This window comes from Rattus norvegicus, chromosome 2 (assembly GCF_021556685.1).
Source record: "Rattus norvegicus strain SHRSP/BbbUtx chromosome 2, alternate assembly SHRSP_T2T, whole genome shotgun sequence".
Taxonomy (NCBI): Eukaryota; Metazoa; Chordata; class Mammalia; order Rodentia; family Muridae; genus Rattus; species Rattus norvegicus.
Window position 1 is genome coordinate 179,330,715 of NC_141535.1, and position 23,917 is coordinate 179,354,631.

The following is a 23,917-nucleotide window of genomic DNA, read 5'->3' on the forward strand; positions in this document are numbered from 1 at the left end:
GTCTCTATAACCTCTCAGTTCTAGAAGTCGTGTTAGGCTTCTTATGTGTGTAGATATTTGGTCATTGTCAGATTTCTGACGGGGTTGAAGACTGATTATAGTCTCATAGCCTATCAGGCTGTTTAACTCTGAAAATACATATTTTATTGGATAGTTATCAGGTAGTATACAAGCTAGCAAAGATATAATACAGATTTTAAGCCTTTCTTAAGCTGGAATGGATAACTAAATGTTCTATTTAACTGATATAGTGTTGTACTCGGTGTTAGATATATTTTATGGTCTTAATTACAAAATGATAGTAGTTGTGCTCAGCTTATATTTGAGAGAAAAGTTTTTTTTTTAATTAGACAAAAAGGGTGAAATGTAGGATGATGTCACAGGTGAGGCAGGTACAGGATAGAAGGAGGCCTGCCATTGGAAGAGAAGGAACGATGGGCGGAAGAGAAGTTTGAAGGAAGAGGAGGAGACTAGGGGAGAAAGGAGGAGACTCAGTGGAGGAAAGGTGCTGAGAAGCCGTGGCAGGACAAGATGGCAGGTGATGTTAAGATTCTGCTCTGCGTATTTACAGGTTGTTATTAATGTTCTCAAGGGATGGATAGTACTGGGCATTGTATGTTTAAGTGGGCAATTATATCTTACCAATTGGATCTAAGATTATTGTGTTGTGTGTTCTTTTATGTGAGGATTTGAGTGTAGGAAAGTGTGCGGCTGGGATGTGTCCGCCAAGATAATCTAGCAGATATCTGGGCACCGCGGTACAGAGCTAGCAGGGTAAAAGACACCGTTACTCTTTATTATTTTTATAATTTTACAACAACAGATTCCACCTCATACCAGTCAGAATGGCTAAGATTAAAAACTCAGGTGACAACAGGTGCTGGTGAGGATGTAGAGAAAGAAAAACACTCCTCCACTGCTCGTGGAATGGTAGACTCGTACAACTCTGGAAATCAGTCTGGAGGTTCCTCATGAAATTGGACATAAGACTGACTACCTGAGGATCCAGCTATACCACTCCTGGGCATACATTCAAAAGATGCTCCAACATATCACGAAGATACATGTTCCACTATGTTCATAGCAGCCTTATTTATAATAGCCAGAAGGTGAAAACAACCCAGATGACCTTCAACAGAGGAATAGATACAGAAAATGTGCTACATCTACACAATGGAGTATTACTCAGCTATTAAAAACAATGAATTCATGAAATTCATAAACAAAAGGATATAACTAGAAAATACCATCCTGAGTGATGCAATCCAATCACTATATATATATATATGTGTATATATATATATATATATATATATATATATATATGGTATTCACTCACTGATAAGTGGATATTAGCCCAAAAGCTCAGATTACCCAAGATACAATCCACAGATACATGAAGCTCAAGAAGAATGACCAAAGTTCAATACCTCAGTCATTCTAAAAGGGGGATCAAAAATATTCATAAGAGATGTTTAGACAAAGTTTGGATCAGAGACTGAAGGAATGGCCATTCAGCGCCTGCCCCCTCCCTGAGGATCCAGCCCATATACATAGAGCCACCAAACACAGTCAACATTGCTGTTGCCAAGAAGTGCATGCACACAGGAGCCTTATATATCTGTCTCCTGAAAGCCTCTGCCAGAGCATGACAAATATCGTGGCGAATGCTAGAAGCCAACTTTCGAATGAGAATGGAGTCCATTGGAGGAGTTAGAGAAAGGATTGAAGGAATGGAAGGCGTTTGCAACCTCATACGAACAACAATAATGAGCAACTAGAGCTCCTAGAGACTAAACCACCACCCAAAGATTACTCATGGACAGACCCATGACTCCTGCTGCATACACAGTAGAGGATGGCCTTGTTGGGCACCAATGTGAGGAGAAGCCCTTGGTCCTGCCAAGTCTGGAATCCCCCAGGGTAGGGGAATGTCAGGGCAAGGTGTGAATGGGTCGGTGGGTGGGGGCAACACACTCGTAGAAGAACAGGGAGGGTATTGGATAGGGCAGTTATTGGTGGGAAACCTGGAAAGGGGATGACATTTGAATTGTAAATAAAAATATCCATCAAACAAACAAATATTTAAAAAAAAACTGGCTTCGGCTATTAACACCAGTAGTTTAAGAGCATAAAATTAATTAAAGAGATACTATTGTTTCTTCCATTTTTTGTTTTTTATTTGCTTTTTTTTTTCTAGAAATCAGCAGCTTCAGCATTCAGCATAGTTAGAATGTTTAATGGCCAGAGATTATCAGTCTTCTGAACTACTTTCAACTCTGAGTCCTGCTTTAACTCAGTCCAAGTTTTCCCAAAGCCAACAAAAGAAAGGGGAGCAATATATACCTTTCAAAAGTAAGTGTGAATATCAATCGTTTCAGCCCACTCACCAAAAATCTTAAACCAATAGAGTGACTAGAAAACAGAATCCTGTCTGACAGTGCAAGCCTCACATGCCCTGCCCTCTCTCTGAATTCTTTCTCTCTCAGTGTTCTAACCTGATGAATTTCCTGCTGTCTTGCCTATGCCAAGTCCATACTCCTACCTGGAATCCTGTGCCAACCCAGCACATTATCCCCACATTTCTAGAGCAGTAAGACAAGTCAAACTAAGTTTTAATTTTATTCCTTTAAAAATTATATTAAACCCATTAACCTTATATAATAATGCAAGACAAAAGAATTGAAAAACTGTACAAAATGTAAGTCTTAAAATGTTATTTAAAGATTTTTTTACCCAAATTGAATGGTTCAAATTGATGTGTCTAGAGCATCCTCAACATCAAATAAACATTATTACCAAAATTGTGATCATTTGGTGGCACCTTCAAGTAAAAAAAAAATCAGTGTTTCTTTGAGAAACAGACAATTTCAAGAGTGGAGAAGTTACCATAGGAACAGAAACATTTTATATATCAGGAGCAATAAGGGCCTTATTGTGATTCTCAATCTGCCTAATGCCGCTATCCTTCAATACAGTTCTCATGATGTGGTGACCCCAACTATAAAATTATTTTTTGTTGCTACTTCAAATCTAATTTTGCTATTTTTATGAATCATACGGCAAATATATTTAAGATAGAGTTTTCCCATATGGGGCATGACTCACAAGTTGAGAACTGTTGAATATAGCCGTCAAATATTTATCAAATTGGATAAAAAGCAATTGGGAGATTTGTACTGTCTAGTTTGAGAACTTCAACACCTAATTTGAATGGAACAATTCTCACATCAACAACAACATCTGTAAGTCTAAACTCATTAATTGTAAAACATTTTGTTCATGATGACATAAAAACTAAAAGTGGCCTCATTCAGAAAATGCTGGGAGTCATTTGAATCCACTCCTTGAATTAAAGGCTTGAAAGTTAACAAGGAGGAAAACCCTGTTCTGCCTTTCCTATAAAAAGAATATAATCAAAAAAATGCTAGAGACACTTCCTCTAATAGAGTATTAAGGTAAGTGCATTAAAAAGTAATGGTAACACTGATATATCACCACTCTGAAAGTGCTAATGAATGAAGGGATTGAGACTGGAGCAACACCACCAAACACAGCCCTGTAAAGTACTCTGCAGCTTCAGGGAACTTACCTGTTTTTCTATTGCTGAATATTCATCTTCTGTGCAGTAGTTTCTCACTAACTATATGTTAGACAGATGAATATTGAATCCCAGGAGTCTAAGGAATGTAGTCCTTAGTATTTTGTATTTCCTTATTAGCATATCTAAAATGTCCTTTTGATTGGATGGGTTTCCCCTAAAAACCCCAAATTTTAACAGGCAAGTTGGTGCTCGGAAGGATGGAGAGGAGGTAGGGAAATGGCAGAAGGAAGCATACCTGTGAAATCAACAAGAGGCAGCATCCAACTACAAGCCCCTGCCATGGGTGAAACAGCTTTGTGTAACCCTCTCTACATGCACACATATTCAGAGTTCTTGAAACTTCATGACAATTATGTAAATGTTGCCATTTCCATCTGGCAGCTGAGGAAACAGACCAGAAAAGAAAATAAGTGTGTCAAACATCATGTATCCTGTGAGTTCAGTGCCATGATGAGACCTTCACCTTTGCATATGTGATTTCAATTATCTTAAATATTATGCCATGACAAGCTTCCTCTAGATTTCAGATACCTTAAATGTTTCCAGAAGTTAACACAGTTATTCATGGTACCCCTTATGCAAGTAAAGCCCAGAGTCATTCTGACAGAGATAACAGTATACTCTAGTGTCATCCAGTGTCAGTGGAAATGCTTTGTAAATGATATATTTCTTAACTGATGATGTATTTATAAGGATGAAGGCTATATAATTAATTTTAACTAACAGTCTTCTACTCAGATCCAAAATTGTGGAAAAACTATTGCCTTTCAAGTATAAGGTTTATAAATTCAGGCCACCCAAAGGGAGGGCTACTTTTAAATGAAATATTTTTTGTTAAGGGCTCATTTCTGCAAGTGCATACATTGAAGCAACTGTCTTGATGTGTTTGTAGGCTATGTTGTGGTCACAAGAGAGGAAACATTTAAGCATAGAAGAAAGCAAAGCAAAAATAGAACATGCATATTATTACCTGATCAAATTAGGACCTGGTCCTAATTCCTGGAGAGTAAGTATACATTTTATCTGTTTCAATCTCTACACCTAGAATATGCCATAGAGAACTAGTCTCTGTCTAGTTAGCAGTTTGTGGTCCTTCAAATCTATTTTCCTTTCTTTGTGGCAGACCCAGTTTGACAGGTCTTATTGAATGACACTCTAAAGGATGTGGCAATTCAGGTCTTCCCTAGGGAGGAGGAAACTCAGTTTATTCACAGGGTTTTCCCCAGGTACTTACTGTAGATCCCAGTCTTATTTCATTTGAATTCATCTCAGTGTATTGAAGCGTCACTGAGCCTTAAACCCCTGTCTCTTTCATTAGGGAAACCTCTCCCTGTCAGCTTCTCTTTGGGAAGCAGAGACTGAGAACCAGGGAAGGTGTGCCTTCTAGAGCTACAGAAAGCAAAGGCTGGAGGAGGAGACACCTGATAGAGAAGAAGCAGGGACTGGAGGACAAGACTAAAGAAGAAAATCTGCACACAATCAGGGGAGAAAGGACTACAATCTACCCTGTTGGATTTGGACATCACAAAGTACTCAGGTATTTCTGAATGTGAATGTTTTCAAAATACCCTTTTTTTAAAGAGGCTAAAGCCATACGGAACCACTTAAATGTGGTGAATGAATTTATCTTTATCCATCTTGTTTAAGCTGTCCTCCAAACCAAAAAGTTTTCCATCTGTCTAGATAAATTAGGAACTAGCACTCCTTTATCTTCTTTAATAAGCTGTCGGTTTTGGATTTGCCTCAACACAACTTCTTCCTTGTCTTTCAAGCCTTGAAACATTCCCTATATTTTATTTTATGCATAGAGGATGCACAGCAATGCAAATCAGGCTTCAGCCTGTGCTGTCAACTTGAAATTGGAAGTTGGGTAGTAGCAAGAAAGGCCATAAGTTCAGTGGCCTGCAGGATCCGGCCTGTTTTCATCATTCACAGTTCAAGTATGTGATTTGACAAGGTCAAGGTATGGCTTGTGGCATTAATACTTACAGTTAGAGAAGCAGAAAAGTTACATGACCAGGATCCAAGTTTCCTCTTAAGCATGACTGACAATGGTTTCCAGTAGTTTTCAGAAGGCAGATCCTTTTCTGGGAGATGAGTTGGCAGGGCTCCCATCATGGGCAAGTTGGTTCTTGCCTTTCATTTTGCTAATGAAGAGGTTGAATTTCCCTCAGGTGTATATGAGTTGCATGACCCACTGTGATGTGATCCTCTGGGGAAGGTTAGCTAAGGGAAAGTTTGCTGAATGAATGGGATCTTGTGTGTTATTTGATTATGTGTGTGCTTATTGATCTAGAAGCCTTTGCTCAGTTCTTAAGCTGTAATGTTAAAAATTTCTATCTGTTGGAATCAAGTGTAGTGTTCAAACAGCAGGGGATGACTATACCATTTCACTTCAACATTTCCTGCATTGTTTCTCAACTGAGGAAAGTTGGTGACTGAGTTCACAACCAAGAGAGTGGACATTTTATACTAAGTGTGAGTAAGTACTGCCAACAAAAGTAGAAAAGATTCTTGGATCTGGGGAGAATCAAAATAACCCTGTACTTTATAGCTTAGTCCCTGCTGAGAATATCTACCAACACAAGCAAAGGCAGCAATTCAGGTTTCTAGTAGAGGCTTTAGAATGTAACAGGTCTGGCTAAGAGGGGCCTTTGAGAATTTCGAATATATGAATTAATGCTTTCACAGGTCATTTTGAGGCTTCGTGAAGTGAATAAAGAGTCTTCACACATTATTTGGACAACAGAATGTGATCAGTGAATGGAAAGAACTGGTTGTTATCTTTACATTAGAGTTGTGGTTGATTGATCATTCCTCAGCAATTTAGAATGCGGAACTTGAATCTATGGCTTTCCATACTTCTGATTGTCCAGTGGTGCCAGTGATAAAGCCCAAACATGTCCCTCTTTACCATTTAATGCTTCTTAGTATTCTTCTCAGAAAAAAGAATAGTTTTACAGGGATTTTGTCTTATAGGGAATTTTGTAAGAGATAAATATAAACTGTAGCATGAGAAATGAATTTATACAGAAAGAATTTATGCAAAGCTGTTACTACTACTACTGAAGGACTTTAGACATAGTTTCCTTTGCCCACTGTGAAAGGCTCAGTATTAGCTACCTCCACTGCAAAGAACCTGCACAATGTGGGTGTGGAGGGGACCTGCTAGATACAGACAATAGGATCTGCACATTATGGAACAACTGTCATCTCCAGATACCTGTGGGAAGCCTGAGCCATGTGCTGGTCCTCAGAAGTGAACCAGGGAATAGAGATACAAATAGGGTGCTATGCAGTTATCATAGTCATTTTAACTGTCAGTGTTCTCCAAGGGCAGCTCCCTCCAGGACTGACTACCAAACTCCACGCTGGTGTCCTGGGACCATTTGAAGATGCTGCGCAGGCTTCTTCCCTTCTCTGCTCTGAGTCTTGTGGCCTGTGGTAAGTTTTCTTTCTTCTTATCAAAAGTGCTTTTTTTGAGATACACACAATTTTTTTCATTTACCGAAAATGTTACCAATACTGTCTTTGCTACAACATGTATAGATTTGAAACTTGTGGCACTGCTCAGGAATTGACCAATTTCCAGTACTGCCAGCTGTTGTGATTTTTTCAATTATGCACAAGTTAATATATGATTCTTATTTGATTTCATAAAAGAAAGAATATACCAACCAACCACTTCTTGATATTGATATTAGACTAATTGATATTAGTGAATCAATTAGTTAATGTATTGATTACTTTTCTATAACAAAATATTGGGAACAGGTTTATTTTGGCTTGCAGTTTCATGATGTATGTTTGTATATATGTATGCATGTGTGTACATATACCAAAATGTTCAGAAAACGTGGTGGCAGGAACTTAAGGTATTTGGTCACTTTTTTCCACATCTGTAATGCAAAGAGTAGTGAATGCTGGTGCTTTACACCTCTTATTCATTCTGGTCACCCAGCTAATGGAATGTGCTACCTAAATTAAGGGCAGATGTTTCCCAGTTTAACTAACCCAATCTGGATAATCCCTTATAGACAAGCTTAGAGCTTTGTCTCTTCAATGATTCTATATCTAGTCAGTTTACTATAAAGGTTTAACCCAGTGTTCAAATAATGAACATGAGGTAATTTATATCCCTAATTGTCTCCCCATCTTGTCTTTGTCATTATTGTCACCATCACCACCACGACCATCATCATCATCATAGTTACACCCAGTATAAAGTTAACATTTATGAATAATAATTGTTAGTGAAATGCTGCTGCCTGTACAGTACCTCAGTGTGTCTTATTATTTTACAAAGTGATTCAACAAGAAGAAAATATAAGTGCATTCTGTTGAATTAAATGGATTAGAGTTTGGTCATTCTGATGCTGAGCATATTTTCACATTTCTGTGATAACGTAATTATTTCTTGGCCTTCTATTCTTCAGTAGACATGATACTAGATTGCATGAAATTAGTGCTGGAGAAACTCACAAATCAAAGAGTACATAGTTAATCTTTTCATTTTGTGGATAAGGATACAAAGGACTGATGAGGAAGTAACTTGCCTATATGTGTAAATGAGTTGATACTAGGCCTCCGTCAGTTGGCTAGTTCTGCTTTGTATATGATTACTTTCTGGATGATGACTGTTCTTTATTTCCCAGAGTGCTGTGGGATTTATTGTCCCAGTATACTGCCCTAGTGAAACCTTAATTATATCCACTTTTGTTCAACCCACCCTCTAGCAGCACCAAAGCCTTCCCTCACCCCTAATTAGAACAGCATTGCTTTCCCTGAGTTACATGCATAACTACCAACAGAAACGTGCATACACGTTAAGTAGCACAAACTAAGAAGATTGCCATTATCTGAACCAAACTTAACAGATGTATGAAACACATATTGTTCCTGGAGACAGAAATATATGAATCACTGTGCTTTCCACAGGACTCCATAGTTTAGGTAATTTAATCAAGATAATTTTCTCTAGGCTCTTTCTTCAGTCCTTATATCCCATATTTCTTATGCTCCATTCCTAAAGATACAAAGAGGTTCATAATTTCAGCAGTTGCTCCTACAAAACAGGCAATTTAACAGAGAAAAGAGATTTGGATGAGTTCTGGTCCAGACTGGGCTATAGAGATGAAAATAGAAGGTTTTGGTTGGAGAAGCTCCTTTTACGACTTCCATACATCATAGATAGGGGGTTAGTGATTTCAGTAGGGTCTGTTACATGCTGTTCTGTGGTCTCTCTTACAGGCAGTCCTACCATAGTTTCCCGAAAAGAAGGGGGAGCAAGTTCACTCACCTGCAGAGTCCCACTGAGCCTGCCTGTGCCCTACCTCATCATAGAGCAGGTTACCAGGATGCAATGTCAAGAACAGACCTCTTGCAGCCAGGTTTTGCGGGTTCTACAGTCCCATTATGTCCACAATAAAGGCTGGTGTGATGTGGCTTTCAAGTAAGAGACTGGTGAGATCTCCAAAGCAAATGCTTAATTTTACTTCTTGAAGCATTCTCCTTGTTTTTCTTTTCTTTCTTTTTTTTATTAACTAGAGTATTTCTTATATACATTTCGAGTGTTATTCCCTTTCCCGGTTTCTGGGCAAATATCCCCCTCCCCCCTCCCCTTCCTTATGGGTGTTCCCCTCCCAACCCTGCCCCCATTGCCGCCCTCCCCCCAACAGTCTAGTTCACTGGGGGTTCAGTCTTAGCAGGACCCAGGGCTTCCCCTTCCACTGGTGCTCTTACTAGGATATTCATTCCTACCTATGAGGTCAGAGTCCAGGGTCAGTCCATGTATAGTCTTTAGGTAGTGGCTTAGTCCCTGGAAGCTCTGGTTGCTTGGCATTGTTGTACATACGGGGTCTCGAGCCCCTTCAAGCTCTTACAGTACTTTCTCTGATTCCTTCAACGGGGGTCCTATTCTCAGTTCAGTGGTTTGCTGCTGGCATTTGCCTCTGTATTTGCTGTATTCTGGCTGTGTCTCTCAGGAGCGATCTACATCCGGCTCCTGTCGGTCTGCACTTCTTTGCTTCATCTATCTTGTCTAATTGGGTGGCTGTATATGTATGGGCCACATGTGGGGCAGGCTCTGAATGGGTGTTCCTTCAGTCTCTGTTTTAATCTTTGCCTCTCTCTTCCCTGCCAAGGGTATTCTTGTTCCCCTTTTAAAGAAGGAGTGAAGCATTCACAATTTGATCATCTGTCTTGAGTTTCATTTGTTCTAGGCATCTAGGGTAATTCAAGCATTTGGGCTCATAGCCACTTATCAATGAGTGCATACCATGTATGTCTTTCTGTGATTGGGTTAGCTCACTCAGGATGATATTTTCCAGTTCCAAACATTTGCCTACGAATTTCATAAACTCGTTGTTTTTGATAGCTAGGTAATATTCCATTGTGTAGATGTACCACATTTTCTGTATCCATTCCTCTGTTGAAGGGCATCTGGGTTCTTTCCAGCTTCTGGCTATTATAAATAAGGCTGCGATGAACATAGTGGAGCACGTGTCTTTTTTATATATTGGGGCATCTTTTGGGTATATGCCCAAGAGAGGTATAGCTGGATCCTCAGGCAGTTCAATGTCCAATTTTCTGAGTAACCTCCAGACAGATTTCCAGAATGGTTGTACCAGTCTGCAATCCCACCAACAATGGAGGGGTGTGCCTCTTTCTCCGCATCCTCGCCAGCATCTGCTGTCACCTGAGTTTTTGATCTTAGCCATTCTCACTGGTGTGAGGTGAAATCTCAGGGTTGTTTTGATTTGCATTTCCGTTATGACTAAAGATGTTGAACATTTCTTTAGGTGTTTCTCAGCCATTCGGCATTCCTCAGATGTGAATTCTTTGTTTAGCTCTGAACCCCATTTTTAATAGGGTTATTTGTCTCCTTGCAGTCTAACTTCTTGAGTTCTATGTTTATTTTGGATATAAGGCCTCTATTTGTTGTAGGATTGGTAAAGATCTTTTCCCAATCTGTTGGTTGCTGTTTTGTCCTAACCACAGTGTCCTTTGCCTTACAGAAGCTTTGCAGTTTTATGAGATCCCATTTGTCGATTCTTGATCTTAGAGCATAAGCCCTTGGTGTTTTGTTCAGGAAATTTTTTCCAGTCCCCATGTGTTCCAGATGCTTCCCTAGTTTTTCTTCTATTAGTTTGAGTGTGTCTGGTTTGATGTGGAGGTCCTTGATCCACTTGGACTTAAGCTTTGTACAGGGTGATAAGCATGGATCGATCTGCATTCTTCTACATGTTGAACTCCAGTTGGACCAGCACCATTTGCTGAAAATGCTATCTTTTTTCCATTGGATGGTTTTGGCTCCTTTGTCAAAAATCAAGTGACCATAGGTGTGTGGGTTCATTTCTGGGTCTTCAATTCTATTCCATTGGTCTATCTGTCTGTCTCTGTACCAATACCATGCAGTTTTTATCACTATTGCTCTGTAATACTGCTTGAGTTCAGGGATAGTGATTCACCCTGAAGTCCTTTTATTGTTGAAGGTAATTTTAGCTATTTTGGGTTTTTTGTTATTCCAGATGAATTTGCAAATTGTTCTGTCTAACTCTTTGAAGAATTGGATTGGTAATTTGATGGGGATTGCATTGAATCTGTTGATCGCTTTTGGTAAAATGGCCATTTTTTTTTTGGTTCTTTTTTTTCGGAGCTGGGGACCGAACCCAGGGCCTTGCGCTTCCTAGGTAAGCGCTCTACCACTGAGCTAAATCCCCAGCCCCAAAATGGCCATTTTTACTATATTAATCCTGCCAATCCATGAGCATGGGAGATCTTTCCATCTTCTGAGGTCTTCTTTAATTTCTTTCTTCAGTGTCTTGAAGTTCTTATTGTACAGATCTTTTACTTGCTTGGTTAAAGTCACACCGAGGTACTTTACAGTATTTGGGTCTATTATGAAGGGTGTCGTTTCCCTAATTTCTTTCTCGGCTTTTTTCTCTTTTGTGTAGAGGAAGGCTACTGATTTATTTGAGTTAATTTTATACCCAGCCACTTTGCTGAAGTTGTTTATCAGCTTTAGTAGTTCTCTGGTGGAACTTTTGGGATCACTTAAATATACTATCATATCATCTGCAAATAGTGATATTTTGACTTCTTCTTTTCCAATCTGTATCCCCTTGACCTCCATTTGTTGTCTGATTGCTCTGGCTAGAACTTCAAGAACTATATTGAATAAGTAGGGAGAGAGTGGGCAGCCTTGTATAGTCCCTGATTTTAGTGGGATTGCTTCAAGTTTCTCTCCATTTAGTTTAATGTCAGCAACTGGTTTGCTGTATATGGCTTTTACTATGTTTAGGTATGGGCCTTGAATTCATATTCTTTCCAGGACTTTTATCATGAAGGCGTGTTGAATTTTGTCAAATGCTTTCTCAGCATCTAATGAAATGATCATGTGGTCTTGTTCTTTCAGTTTGTTTATATAATGGATCACGTTGATGGTTTTCCGTATATTAAACCATCCCTGCATGCCTGGGATGAAGCCTACTTGATCATGGTGGATGATTGTTTTGATGTGCTCTTGGATTCGGTTTGCCAGAATTTTCTTGAGTATTTTTGCATCGATATTCATAAGGGAAATTGGTCTGAAGTTCTCTTTCTTTGTTGGGTCTATGTGTGGTTTAGGTATAAGAGTAATTGTGGCTTCATAGAAGGAATTCGGTAGTGATCCATCTGTTTCAATTTTGTGAAATAGTTTGGATAATATTGGTATGAGGTCTTCTATGAAGGTTTGATAGAATTCTGCACTAAACCCATCTGGACCTGGGCTCTTTTTGATTTGGAGACTTTTAATGAATGCTTCTATTTCCTTAGGAGTTATGGGGTTGTTTAACTGGTTTATCTGTTCCTGATTTAACTTCAGTACCTGGTATCTGTCTAGGAAATTGTCCATTTCCTGTAGATTTTCAAGTTTTTTGAATATAGGCTTTTATAGTAAGATTTGATCATTTTTTAATTTCCTCTGAATCTGTAGTTATGTCTCCCTTTGCATTTCTGATTTTGTTAATTTGGACACACACTCTGTGTCCTCTCCTTAGTCTGGCTAAGGGTTTATGTATCTTGTTGATTTTCTCAAAGAACCAACTAATGCTTAATGTTACTTCTTGAAGCATTCTTCTTGTTTTTCTTATTCCATAGCTTCTATTTTCAGAGCTTCATTTGTGCTGTGTTTGTGGCAAAAGAGTGTTAGAAAAAAAGAACTAAAAAAACAAATCCAGAACAATTTGGAGGCACAACTCTAAGCTCTGTATTCAAAGGTTCTTTTACTCTGGAAGATCATGAAAGGACACACAGAAAGTTATGTACCAAGTGCTGCCAGGCCTGGAAACACCCAGCATGATAGATCACAAGGGTCTTCATTGCTATTACCCAACTGGTAGCAGTGTGGAAGAGAAGGGTTACTCTCTTCATTAACTAAAGGAAAATGCTACATTCTATGGAATCCAAAGAATATGTTTAAAGTAGCACATGGCAAAGGGCATGGATTCAGAATTATGTCAAAACTGTGTGTTGATATAGCCCACTCTTATTTGCTTCTAGTCAGGGCTCAGTTGCATGAAGCATTTTCCCATTTACTACCCTGAATGACCACTGGATATGACAAGGGGATGAGTGGGCACGGGGAATGATAAAGAAAAATCCCTGGGTTGATATGAGTGTGAGGTATAAAAGATTTTTACATTGTACAGTGAGTATATATGTAAGGGGTCTATTGAAGGTTTTTCTCATTAACCTCAAGAATAAGAAAACTCACCATTATATGAAGAAGAAAGAGTAGACATGGGGAATTTAAAATGCATATAGAAATAAGTTCTGAAATATCCAATCAAGGTCTCTAAAGAAATAACAGATGTACTGCGGGAAACATCAAAAAGCAGAACAGTGGTGGGCATGCTTCCAAAGGATCTCAGAAAAAAGGAAATAGCCTGCCTTGGAGCAGGGGCATTATTTAACCTTGGAAATTGTTCTTTCTTTGTTAAGTTTTCTCTGAAATTCACGATCTAGTAGAAGGTTCTATATAGCAAGAGTCATGAAACATCATTTTCAAGGTTGGATTAAAAACTAGAGAGAGAGGCAGAATGGACAGAAATTTTTAAAAATAGTAGAATAAAAGAATTTAGACATGGTTTGAAATTAAACAAAAATGAACAAAAAAACCTTTTGTGATTAAGAACCTGTGTGAATCTGTGAGGAGTCAGTATAAAAAAACTCTTTATTTCAGGTTGCTTGTTTTAGAGAATACTCAAGTACTTGGTCTTATAGTTAAAAACAGGTCCAGACGGGTTTAGTGCAGAATTCTATCAAACCTTCATAGAAGACCTCATACCAATATTATCCAAACTATTCCACAAAATTGAAACAGATGGAGCACTACCGAATTCCTTCTACGAAGCCACAATTACTCTTATACCTAAACCACACAAAGACACAACAAAGAAAGAGAACTTCAGACCAATTTCCCTTATGAATATCGACGCAAAAATACTCAATAAAATTCTGGCAAACTGAATTCAAGAGCACATCAAAACAATCATCCACCATGATCAAGTAGGCTTCATCCCAGGCATGCAGGGATGGTTTAATATACGGAAAACCATCAACGTGATCCATTATATAAACAAACTGAAAGAACAGAACCACATGATTATTTCATTAGATGCTGAGAAAGCATTTGACAAAATTCAACACCCCTTCATGATAAAAGTCCTGGAAAGAATAGGAATTCAAGGCCCATACCTAAACATAGTAAAAGCCATATACAGCAAACCAGTTGCTAACATTAAACTAAATGGAGAGAAACTTGAAGCAATCCCACTAAAATCAGGGACTAGACAAGGCTGCCCACTCTCTCCCTACTTATTCAATATAGTTCTTGAAGTTCTAGCCAGAGCAATCAGACAACAAAAGGAGATCAAGGGGATACAGATCGGAAAAGAAGAGGTCAAAATATCACTATTTGCAGATGACATGATAGTATATTTAAGTGATCCCAAAAGTTCCACCAGAGAACTACTAAAGCTGATAAACAACTTCAGCAAAGTGGCTGGGTATAAAATTAACTCAAATAAATCAGTTGCCTTCCTCTATACAAAAGAGAAACAAGCCGAGAGAGAAATTAGGGAAACGACACCCTTCATAATAGACCCAAATAATATAAAGTACCTCGGTGTGACTTTAACCAAGCAAGTAAAAGATCTGTACAATAAGAACTTCAAGACACTGAGGAAAGAAATTGAAGAAGACCTCAGAAGATGGAAAGATCTCCCATGCTCATGGATTGGCAGGATTAATATAGTAAAAATGGCCATTTTACCAAAAGCAATCTACAGATTTAATGCAATCCCCATCAAAATACCAATCCAATTCTTCAAAGAGTTAGACAGAACAATTTGCAAATTCATCTGGAATAACAAAAAACCCAGGATAGCTAAAGCTAAAGCTATCCTCAACAATAAAAGGACTTCAGGGGGAATCACTATCCCTGAACTCAAGCAGTATTACAGAGCAATAGTGATAAAAACTGCATGGTAGTGGTACAGAGACAGACAGATAGACCAATGGAATAGAATTGAAGACCCAGAAATGAACCCACACACCTATGGTCACTTGATTTTTGACAAAGGAGCCAAAACCATCCAATGGAAAAAAGATAGCATTTTCAGCAAATGGTGCTGGTCCAACTGGAGGTTAACATGTAGAAGAATGCAGATCGATCCATGCTTATCACCCTGTACAAAGCTTAAGTCCAAGTGGATCAAGGACCTCCACATCAAACCAGACACACTCAAACTAATAGAAGAAAAACTAGGGAAGCATCTGGAGCACATGGGCACTGGAAAAAATTTCCTGAACAAAACACCAATGGCTTATGCTCTAAGATCAAGAATCGACAAATGGGATCTCATAAAACTGCAAAGCTTCTGTAAGGCAAAGGACACTGTGGTTAGGACAAAACGGCAACCAACAGATTGGGAAAAGATCTTTACCAATCCTACAACAGATAGAGGCCTTATATCCAAAATATACAAAGAACTCAAGAAGTTAGACCGCAGGGAAACAAATAACCCTATTAAAAAATGGGGTTCAGAGCTAAACAAAGAATTCACATCTGAGGAATGCCGAATGGCTGAGAAACACCTAAAGAAATGTTCAACATCTTTAGTCATAAGGGAAATGCAAATCAAAACAACCCTGAGATTTCACCTCACACCAGTGAGAATGGCTAAGATCAAAAACTCAGGTGACAGCAGATGCTGGCGAGGATGTGGAGAAAGAGGAACACACCTCCATTGTTGGTGGGATTGCAGACTGGTAAAACCATTCTGGAAATCAGTCTGGAGGTTCCTCAGAAAATTGGACATTGAACTGCCTGAGGATCCAGCTATAGTTAAAAACAGAAACAAAAAATATGATATATTCAGCTGGGTGTAGGGATGAATAACTGTAATCACAACTCTTATGAATCTATAGCAGGAGGATTGCCATGACTTAAAGGCCAGCTTTATGCTCTGCAGTAAGTTCCAGGCAAGCCTCTTTAAAAGGCCAAGAAAATGTTTCAAAGCCTGCCCATCCCAAATAATAATAACAACATAATGAATTAACTAGCAGGCACTTGAAAAGATGTAATTAATTGTCCTTAGACACTGGAAAGTCACACATTCAAATTCTACTTTAAATAAAATGAGTACTTCTTAACTGAGAAACACATGTAATCTAAGGGTAATTTCATGTGAAAAACATAATCTAAGTCAAAACCAAAATTTACATATATTCCTATTTCTTTAGAAGGTCTAAAATTACCTGTTCCCCATTGTTATGTTATTGAAAGTTCATTCTTTTATGAGTCGCTAGGACCACTTTGGGGAAATGAATTTTCTATTTTTATTAGATATTTTTTATTTATATTTCTAAGATTATCCCCCTTTCCATGTTTCCCATCCATAAACCCCCTGTCCTATCTCCCCCCCTCTTCTCCTATGAGGGTGCTCCCCCCCAACCACCCACCCCTTCCTGCATCACTGATCTGAAATTCCCTTATACTAGGGGTTCCAGCTTTGGCAGGACCATGGGCTTGTTCTCCCATTGGTGCCCAAAAAGGGTTTCCTCTGCTACATATGCAGCTGGAGCCATGAGTCTGTCCATGTGTACTCTTTGGGTGGAGCTCTGGCTTTTCGATATTGTTGTCCTTATGGGGTCGCTCTTCAGCTCCTTTAGTCCTTTATCTATCTTCTCCAATGGGGACCCCTTTCAATGGTTCAATGGTTGACTGCTTGCTGAATTTTCTTCATACAAAGGTTTACCACTAAATCTTTATTTTTCCTTGGCAGCTTCCTGGCTGGGAATGATGGCAAGGTGTATGAAGGTGTCGGTTGGCATGTCCAAGGTTTGCACACTCAAGGCTACAATAATGTTTCCCTGGGCATTGCCTTCTTTGGCAGTAAGATAGGTAATGCTAATTTCCTCCAGACTCAGAAAGTGGCCCATCTGCTTCCTCTACTTGCTTTTGCCAATGCTTATATCTTTGTAACCTACACTGTATTTGTCATCCCTGATAATCATTGGTTCTGGAAATCCTTTCTGCCGTTGCACCCTATGACCTGCAGATTTTTTCCTCATCTATGGTCTATACTTGTTGATATGTTGCTGAAACTGCTCCTCATATGGAGTTGATAGTTATGGCCAATGAAATCTGAAGTCATCTGCTAATAATCTATTAGTTGACAGAGGCACTTAAGCATGGATTATTTCTTCCTTTAGTATCTTTTATTGATAAAGACAGAGACTAGAAGGCAAAGCAAGGAACTTGAAGTAGTTTATATGATCCTCCAGCACCAGTCAGAGCATAATAGAGGGCAGGGATGATGTTGAAGGTTAATTGGTCAAAACAAGAAAAAAAATTAGTCTGGGTTTGGCACTTTGAAGAGGATCCTAATTGTGGTTGCTTAGATTTCTGACCAAGCATTCTTTCTGCCTGTCTTTTTGTTTCCTGTCTACTAGTCACTCAGGTTTGCTAGAGATTTGCCCTCACTGTGGGTGCTGTCCAGCATGCAGTTTCTTACTAACAGTTTTTATTTCATATTACTCCCATGAAGGAAGCAGCCCCAGTCCTGCTGCTCTACCAGTTACAGAGGACCTGATCTTCTTTGCCATCCTGAATGGCTACCTGTCACCCAAGTACATTCAGCCATTTCTTTTAAAAGAAGAAACCTGTTTGGTTCCTCAACACTCAGAGATACCCAAAAAAGGTCAGATTCTCAACCTAAAATACCCAGCATTGCATTACCCCCCAAATATATTTGGGAGTGTTCTCCTGTTAGATTTCCAAGGGTTTCTTTGGCCTGGAACATCTCACATGTGTCATAACTATGAAATTGGGAAAGTTAGAAAAGTATTTCAATACTGGACAATGTCCCTATTAATTGGAGAAGTTAAGGAGACAGGTTTTCCCAGGGCTATCGAACTCACCAAAATGTTATTATCATGAATCCATTCTTGCCATAAATAAGTGTACACTCATATTTTTACTGAGTCTACAAGAAACACTAAATCTTCAGACTTGCCATGTATCAGTTAAAAAAAAGACAAAACTCCTACCATCAAGGAACAGTCACTTCAGTGAGGAAAGTCAAAACATGATCAAGATACAAGATACAAATGAAGTTTGTTAGACACCATAGGTGAAAGACAGGAAAGTAAGAGGGAAAATGAGTAGACATATTTATATACTTTGGGAAAACACACACACACACACACACACACACACACACATACACACACACCTACCTTTCCAAAGCCAGCCAACCTTTTCCATGGTGCTAAGAAATTTGGAATTTATAGCTAATACTGACATTATAATGGTTATGCTAAGGAATAGTGGAAATGATGTGCTACTTTGGGAAAATGATCATTAAATTGAAACCAATAAAATGAATAATCACTTTAAGTATGTTGTTAGCTTTCTGCTAACACAGCCTTTTTCTCAGATCCAATGATATTTTAAATTTCATTTTTTAGTGTTATAAATTTCTTCAAAAATGTTTTTGCATTTGGGCTGGTATTTCTTTAATAATCATAATTCTGTAACATTATGAGTTCTTTGTAGAATTCATATTTTCACACAAACTTGATAAGTTTAAAGAGTCAGCTGTTTGTACATATTACCTCATTATGTGGCACACATATAAACATATAGCTATCTTGTGTTTTGAAGAATATACAGCTGTGACTCTGCTTAGCCAATCTGCTCCTTTCAGCTTTCATATTCTGTGCCATTAAAACACTCTGATCCAGGCAACTGCCCTTTCCAAATTCCTGCTAGAAGTTCACATTAGAAGACATTAATATTGGCAGGACACAAGCATTTTGTGTGAACCAGCCTCTGGCTGTATGTTGTTTTCATGACAGTCCAAAGCAAATTCTCAATCCACTTTGGTTTTTCACTTTGTTATAGTATGCCCCAATATCATAACACGGACTGCTTGGGAAGCCAGAGAGACACATTGCTCTCAGATGAAACTTCCAGCCAAATTTGTCATCATCATCCACACTGCTGGAGAAAGCTGCAATGAATCTGCAGACTGCTTGATTCGTGTGAGAGACACACAGTCCTTTCACATGGACAAACAAGATTTCTGTGACATTGCATATCAGTAAGTGGAAAATGACATGTTTCTTCAGAGCCATGGAGAGCAGAGCTGGTGGTGTTTTTACACAGTTGCCATACATTATTCTTGAAAGAATATGGATTGAGTAGAATTCAGGCCATAGCTTGGGCTACCTAACCACTCAGGCATGTTCTCCATTGTGAATGGGAACATTGCCATAATCAAATAATGAATAAGAAGCAACAAGAAAGCAAAACTATGAAACCCAAGGGACAGGTGTGCCTTCTTAGATACCCTGTTCAAGTGAAAAGGGAAGAAGGTCCTACTTGTTTTTTCTGATGTTAGAATCTTGTTAGTCTTCTACCACACACCAAGCAGGGAATTTAACCTCTCTGGACTCGTTTGACTCATCTCTATAGTAGGGAAAACATTTTCTGTTTGAAGACAGGGAGTTAGATACAATATTCTCTTCTGGTTCCTTTCATGCCAGGATTATATTCAAGAAACATTTTTAGTTTAGTTAAACAGAAAAAGATATGTAAAGGATTCCTTGTGTTTTTCACAGGTAGGACTTGGAGTTAGAAAGCAATAAACTTCAGTTGTTTATTAGGGATTTAACAAATGAACGTTGTGTCTAGTTTTGGATGCTTTTTCAATGTGCCACTAATGCTCTAGCTTTACCTGACTTTCCAGACCACTTAACATGTAGGAGAGAACCTGCTTCATCTTTCAGGACTTTTCATAGACTATTCTATAATCACAAGAGATAATAGGGACATGTCTACAAATTTGGATAATACAAACTGGCAAAAAGCAGCTGAGTTGATTCTTATTCCTCAACTTTTAAACCTGCCATTGAACTGTAGAGTTAGAAAAACAATAAGCAATAACAATGCAGAATGTTAAGCACAGTGATAGAAGAATATCTGAGCACAGATAAAATGAGCCCAGAAATGTTTTGAGAGGTGATAGGTGTCAGAGAAGTGTTAATGAAGAGGACTATCTTTCATGGCACATGATTAATGTATGTGTGTGTTGGGGGGGGAGAATTTGGCAAAAGGAAGTGTTATAGTTAAAGAACTACACATTAAAAACCTTGAGATATGAACAGAGCATGAATCCTTGAGGAAATGAAACACAGCACACTCAAACCTAAAAGTGGATTTACAAGAGAAGGGTAATGAGAGTACAGGCTGAAAGAGCCTGACTACTATGTAGACTTAAGTAAAGCTAATGAAAACTAACTTTATGTGAAGGGGAACTGGGGACTGTGGAAAGCTACACCCTTTTAAAAGGTTTTTTAAAAAAATCATTTATTTTATTTTATTTATGTGAGTATTTTGCCAGCAAGTGTATATGTATGCTACAAGCATACCTGATACCTGCAGAGGTCAGAAGAGGATGTTAGAGTCTCTGTAACTGGAGTTAGAAATGGTTGTAAACTGATATGTGGGTGCTGAGAACTAAATCCATGTCCAATGTAAAAGCACAAAATGTTCCCAAGAGTGGAGCCATCTCTCCAGCCTCCTGGGTATGATTTTTTTTATTAATTTGAGTATTTCTTATATACATTTCAAGTGTTATTCCCTTTCCCGGTTTCCGGGCAAACATCCCCCTCCCCCCTCCCCTTCCTTATGGGTATGATTTTAAGAGTAGATTGGAAGGAAGGAAGACCCCGGGGAGAGTACTGTTACAATGATCAAGTTGGAGTTGGACAGTGGCTGTTGGATGGAAGTAATAGAAGAATTTAAAAGCATTATGGGAGACACAATGGATGACTGGTGGGTAGTCATTGATTTGGGTTCTGATAGGGAAAATGGGGAATTTAAGATGCCTTATTTTCTACCTACAGAAAATGTATGAATTTTTTTCCTAGACCTACTGTATTTTACAGAAAATAGTTGAAGTTGTGGGAGCTGATGATTGTTTAGCCTGGGTGAATATACTCAGTGGAAAGACAAAAGCTAGACCAGGGTCCTAAGGATGAAGCATAGGGTCTTAAGAAGCACAGTAGTTCAGGGAAAGCAGGTGAGATGGCAATCACCTGAAAAAGAAAACTGTAAAGGAGAGAGACTGAGGAGGGCATTCTCTATGCAGCCTATGGAGGAGAACATTTCAGGACCAGAGTATCAATATTCAAAATACCCATTGCTCAGAAGGTTGAGGAGCTCCACAGTCATCTTGGCTGAGTTAGATTCAGTACTGGGGATGAATGCAAAGTGCAAAGCTGTGTTTTGGCTTTTCATTTCTGCATTTCTATACACTGGGACATGTGGGATACCTGGACAGTATGTGATAAATGGGTGAAAGAATGGATTTAGGATTAGAGTGGTTGAAGCAAATTGTGCTCCTCAAACTGACTTCTTTGTTTTCCTTTACTCAACCCTAGTTTCCTAGTGGGTCAAGATGGTGTAGTATATGAAGGAGTTGGCTGGACTATTGAAGGCTCTCACACCTATGGATACAATGATATTGCTCTTGGAATTGTCTTTATGGGAAACTTTGTTGGTAAGACATCAGTAGGGCAGAGAATTCTGTCTAATGAAGTACCATGTGGAATACTCAGGAAGCATAGGAAAAATGGAGGCAATATTGTGACACTGGAAGTACATGGTAGGTCAGCAGAATATTTTAGATTTAAAGAAAATTCTCAGTAAAGAATGACTGCTACTAGGAGCATATCCCAAATAGAATATTTGCCCCCAATTCATCTACATCAGTCCAAAACTCCATTTCACCTTCTGTCTATATTCAAGGTAAGCATGGAGCAACAGAGAAAAAAGGAGCACATTTGAAAACTTGATATTCCATTTGAGAAATATATGCCCTTCCTTACTAACAATAGCGATAATGTAGGAATGTATCATTGCCTGTGATGACATAGCATAAAAAAATCCAGTGTACTATACATTCTGCATACACTGAGAATTTATGTTGTTATATGTTCTGTTCCAGGGCAGTTTTTAATTTTCTAAAGCAATTTTGGCCAGATAGAATCAGAAAACACAGCTGTTTGGGCTTTATTTTGTGCCTAATTAATTGTTGGCTATGGAGATTGTGGCAAAGCATAAGATGAGAGATGGGAAGAATGGAATCTAGGTACTTGTCACTGGTATAGCTAAGCAGCTTTGAGATCTTAATGGCATCAGTAAATGTGTTTTACAGAAAAGCCTCCAAATGAAGCTTCACTGGAGGCAGCCCAGAGCCTGATCCAGTGTGCTGTGGCCATGGGGTACCTGGCCTCCAACTACCTGCTAATGGGCCACAGTGATGTGTCCAACATCCTGTCCCCTGGACAAGCACTATACAACATCATCAAGACATGGCCTCATCTCAAGCACTGAAAAAGACCCCAGTGCCATCTAAGTATGCTCTTTCTCCTGGTATGAATCTGTCTTTATCTCTCATCTTGTCTTGCACCTCTGTTCCCTCCTTTATTTAATGTTTCACTTAGTTACCCTTTCTTGTGCAGCATTTCAGTCTTCTCTTATCGATATCCTTCAAGGTCTCCTGGGAGACAATATCAGTAACCTACTCAAAGACTCAATCTGACTGTGGTGACTTATCTGTAATGGATTCTCTGTCTCCAGTCATCTGTGCCTTGTCCTAGGAGTGCACTGAGGACCAACCATGCATGGCAAACCTGTGTTTGCAGGTACTGTACAGTGTCTGTGGTCCACCTGTGCTTGACTGGGCCTGGCTGAGCTTAGAGAAAGAGAACCCAAAGCCCTTCTGTTCTTTTGACCCCCAATCTCCACCAGCTTCTCCTTATCAGAGGGAAGAACTTTTTATCATTATAAAGGAGACAGAACTCCCCAACACCTGCCTTTGGTGATGCTGTGATTGGGTTTTTGCCTTTAGAGTTTTTTTATATCTCTTACAACCTCACATTTCTTTTCACAGACAACTTCCTTTGAATGTCATTAGATTGACTCTGTTCATTTGTAACTTTCCCTAATGCATCACAAAAATGTAATCAGGAGAAAATTGTCTAGTGGGTAAGACATAGAGATGTATCAGCCACTCCTGATTTACACAGCAGGGATACATAGAATGCAAACCTCTTAGACCTTTCTGTCAGAGATTCTGTTTTTCTGTGTGGAGAGAGGCTGAGTACAGACTCCCCAGCAAAGGTGAATTTAACACCTCTCATACAGGAAGTAGTCACAATAGTAGTCATAAACCACTAAGAAATAGTCTCACCCAAAGACACCTGTCAGGTTTTGAATGAACCTCTTGATAGTCATGTATTAGAAACATTAGTCCCTGATAATCAGTAGTGTTGAAAGATGGACCTTTTTAGATGTAATTAATCATTAACGTTGTTTCTGTAAGAGTGAGTTTGTTAACAAAATGCGTGTGCTCCCCCATATGAATACTCTCTTGTGCTTTCCCACTCTGCCACAGGATGATACAGCAAGAAGGCCTTGGCCTGATGATGACCTTGAACTTCCCAGAGTTCAGACTACAGAAAATAAATCTTTGTTCACTATGAATAACCCAGTCTCAAGTATCTGTTAATGTCTCAAATATTCTGTTAAAGAAGCATGCCTCAAGGAGAGAGGGTATGCTTAATCCTGATGGAATTTGATGCTCCAGGGCAGGCTGAAACCTAATGGGGGCTTCCTCTTCTTTCAACAAGTAGGGAGGGATATGGTGAGGACGGGACTGGGAGGAGAAGAGGGAGGGGGTCTGCTACCAGGAT

At 39.0% G+C, this 23,917-nt stretch overlaps 1 protein-coding gene across 1 annotated transcript; it reads left to right on the forward strand.

The window, feature by feature from the left end:
- Positions 1 to 4,820: 4,820 nt before the first annotated feature.
- Positions 4,821 to 23,703, forward strand: LOC134485743 (peptidoglycan recognition protein 3-like). Its single transcript, XM_087637591.1, has 9 exons — positions 4,821 to 5,141; positions 6,945 to 7,048; positions 8,855 to 9,056; positions 16,936 to 17,054; positions 17,701 to 17,853; positions 19,059 to 19,257; positions 21,602 to 21,720; positions 22,378 to 22,578; positions 23,620 to 23,703. Exons 2-8 carry the CDS (start codon positions 7,000 to 7,002, stop codon positions 22,554 to 22,556), a joined length of 1,020 nt encoding a protein of 339 aa, XP_087493717.1. The 5' UTR covers positions 4,821 to 5,141; positions 6,945 to 6,999; the 3' UTR covers positions 22,557 to 22,578; positions 23,620 to 23,703.
- The last annotated feature ends 214 nt before the right edge of the window (positions 23,704 to 23,917 follow it).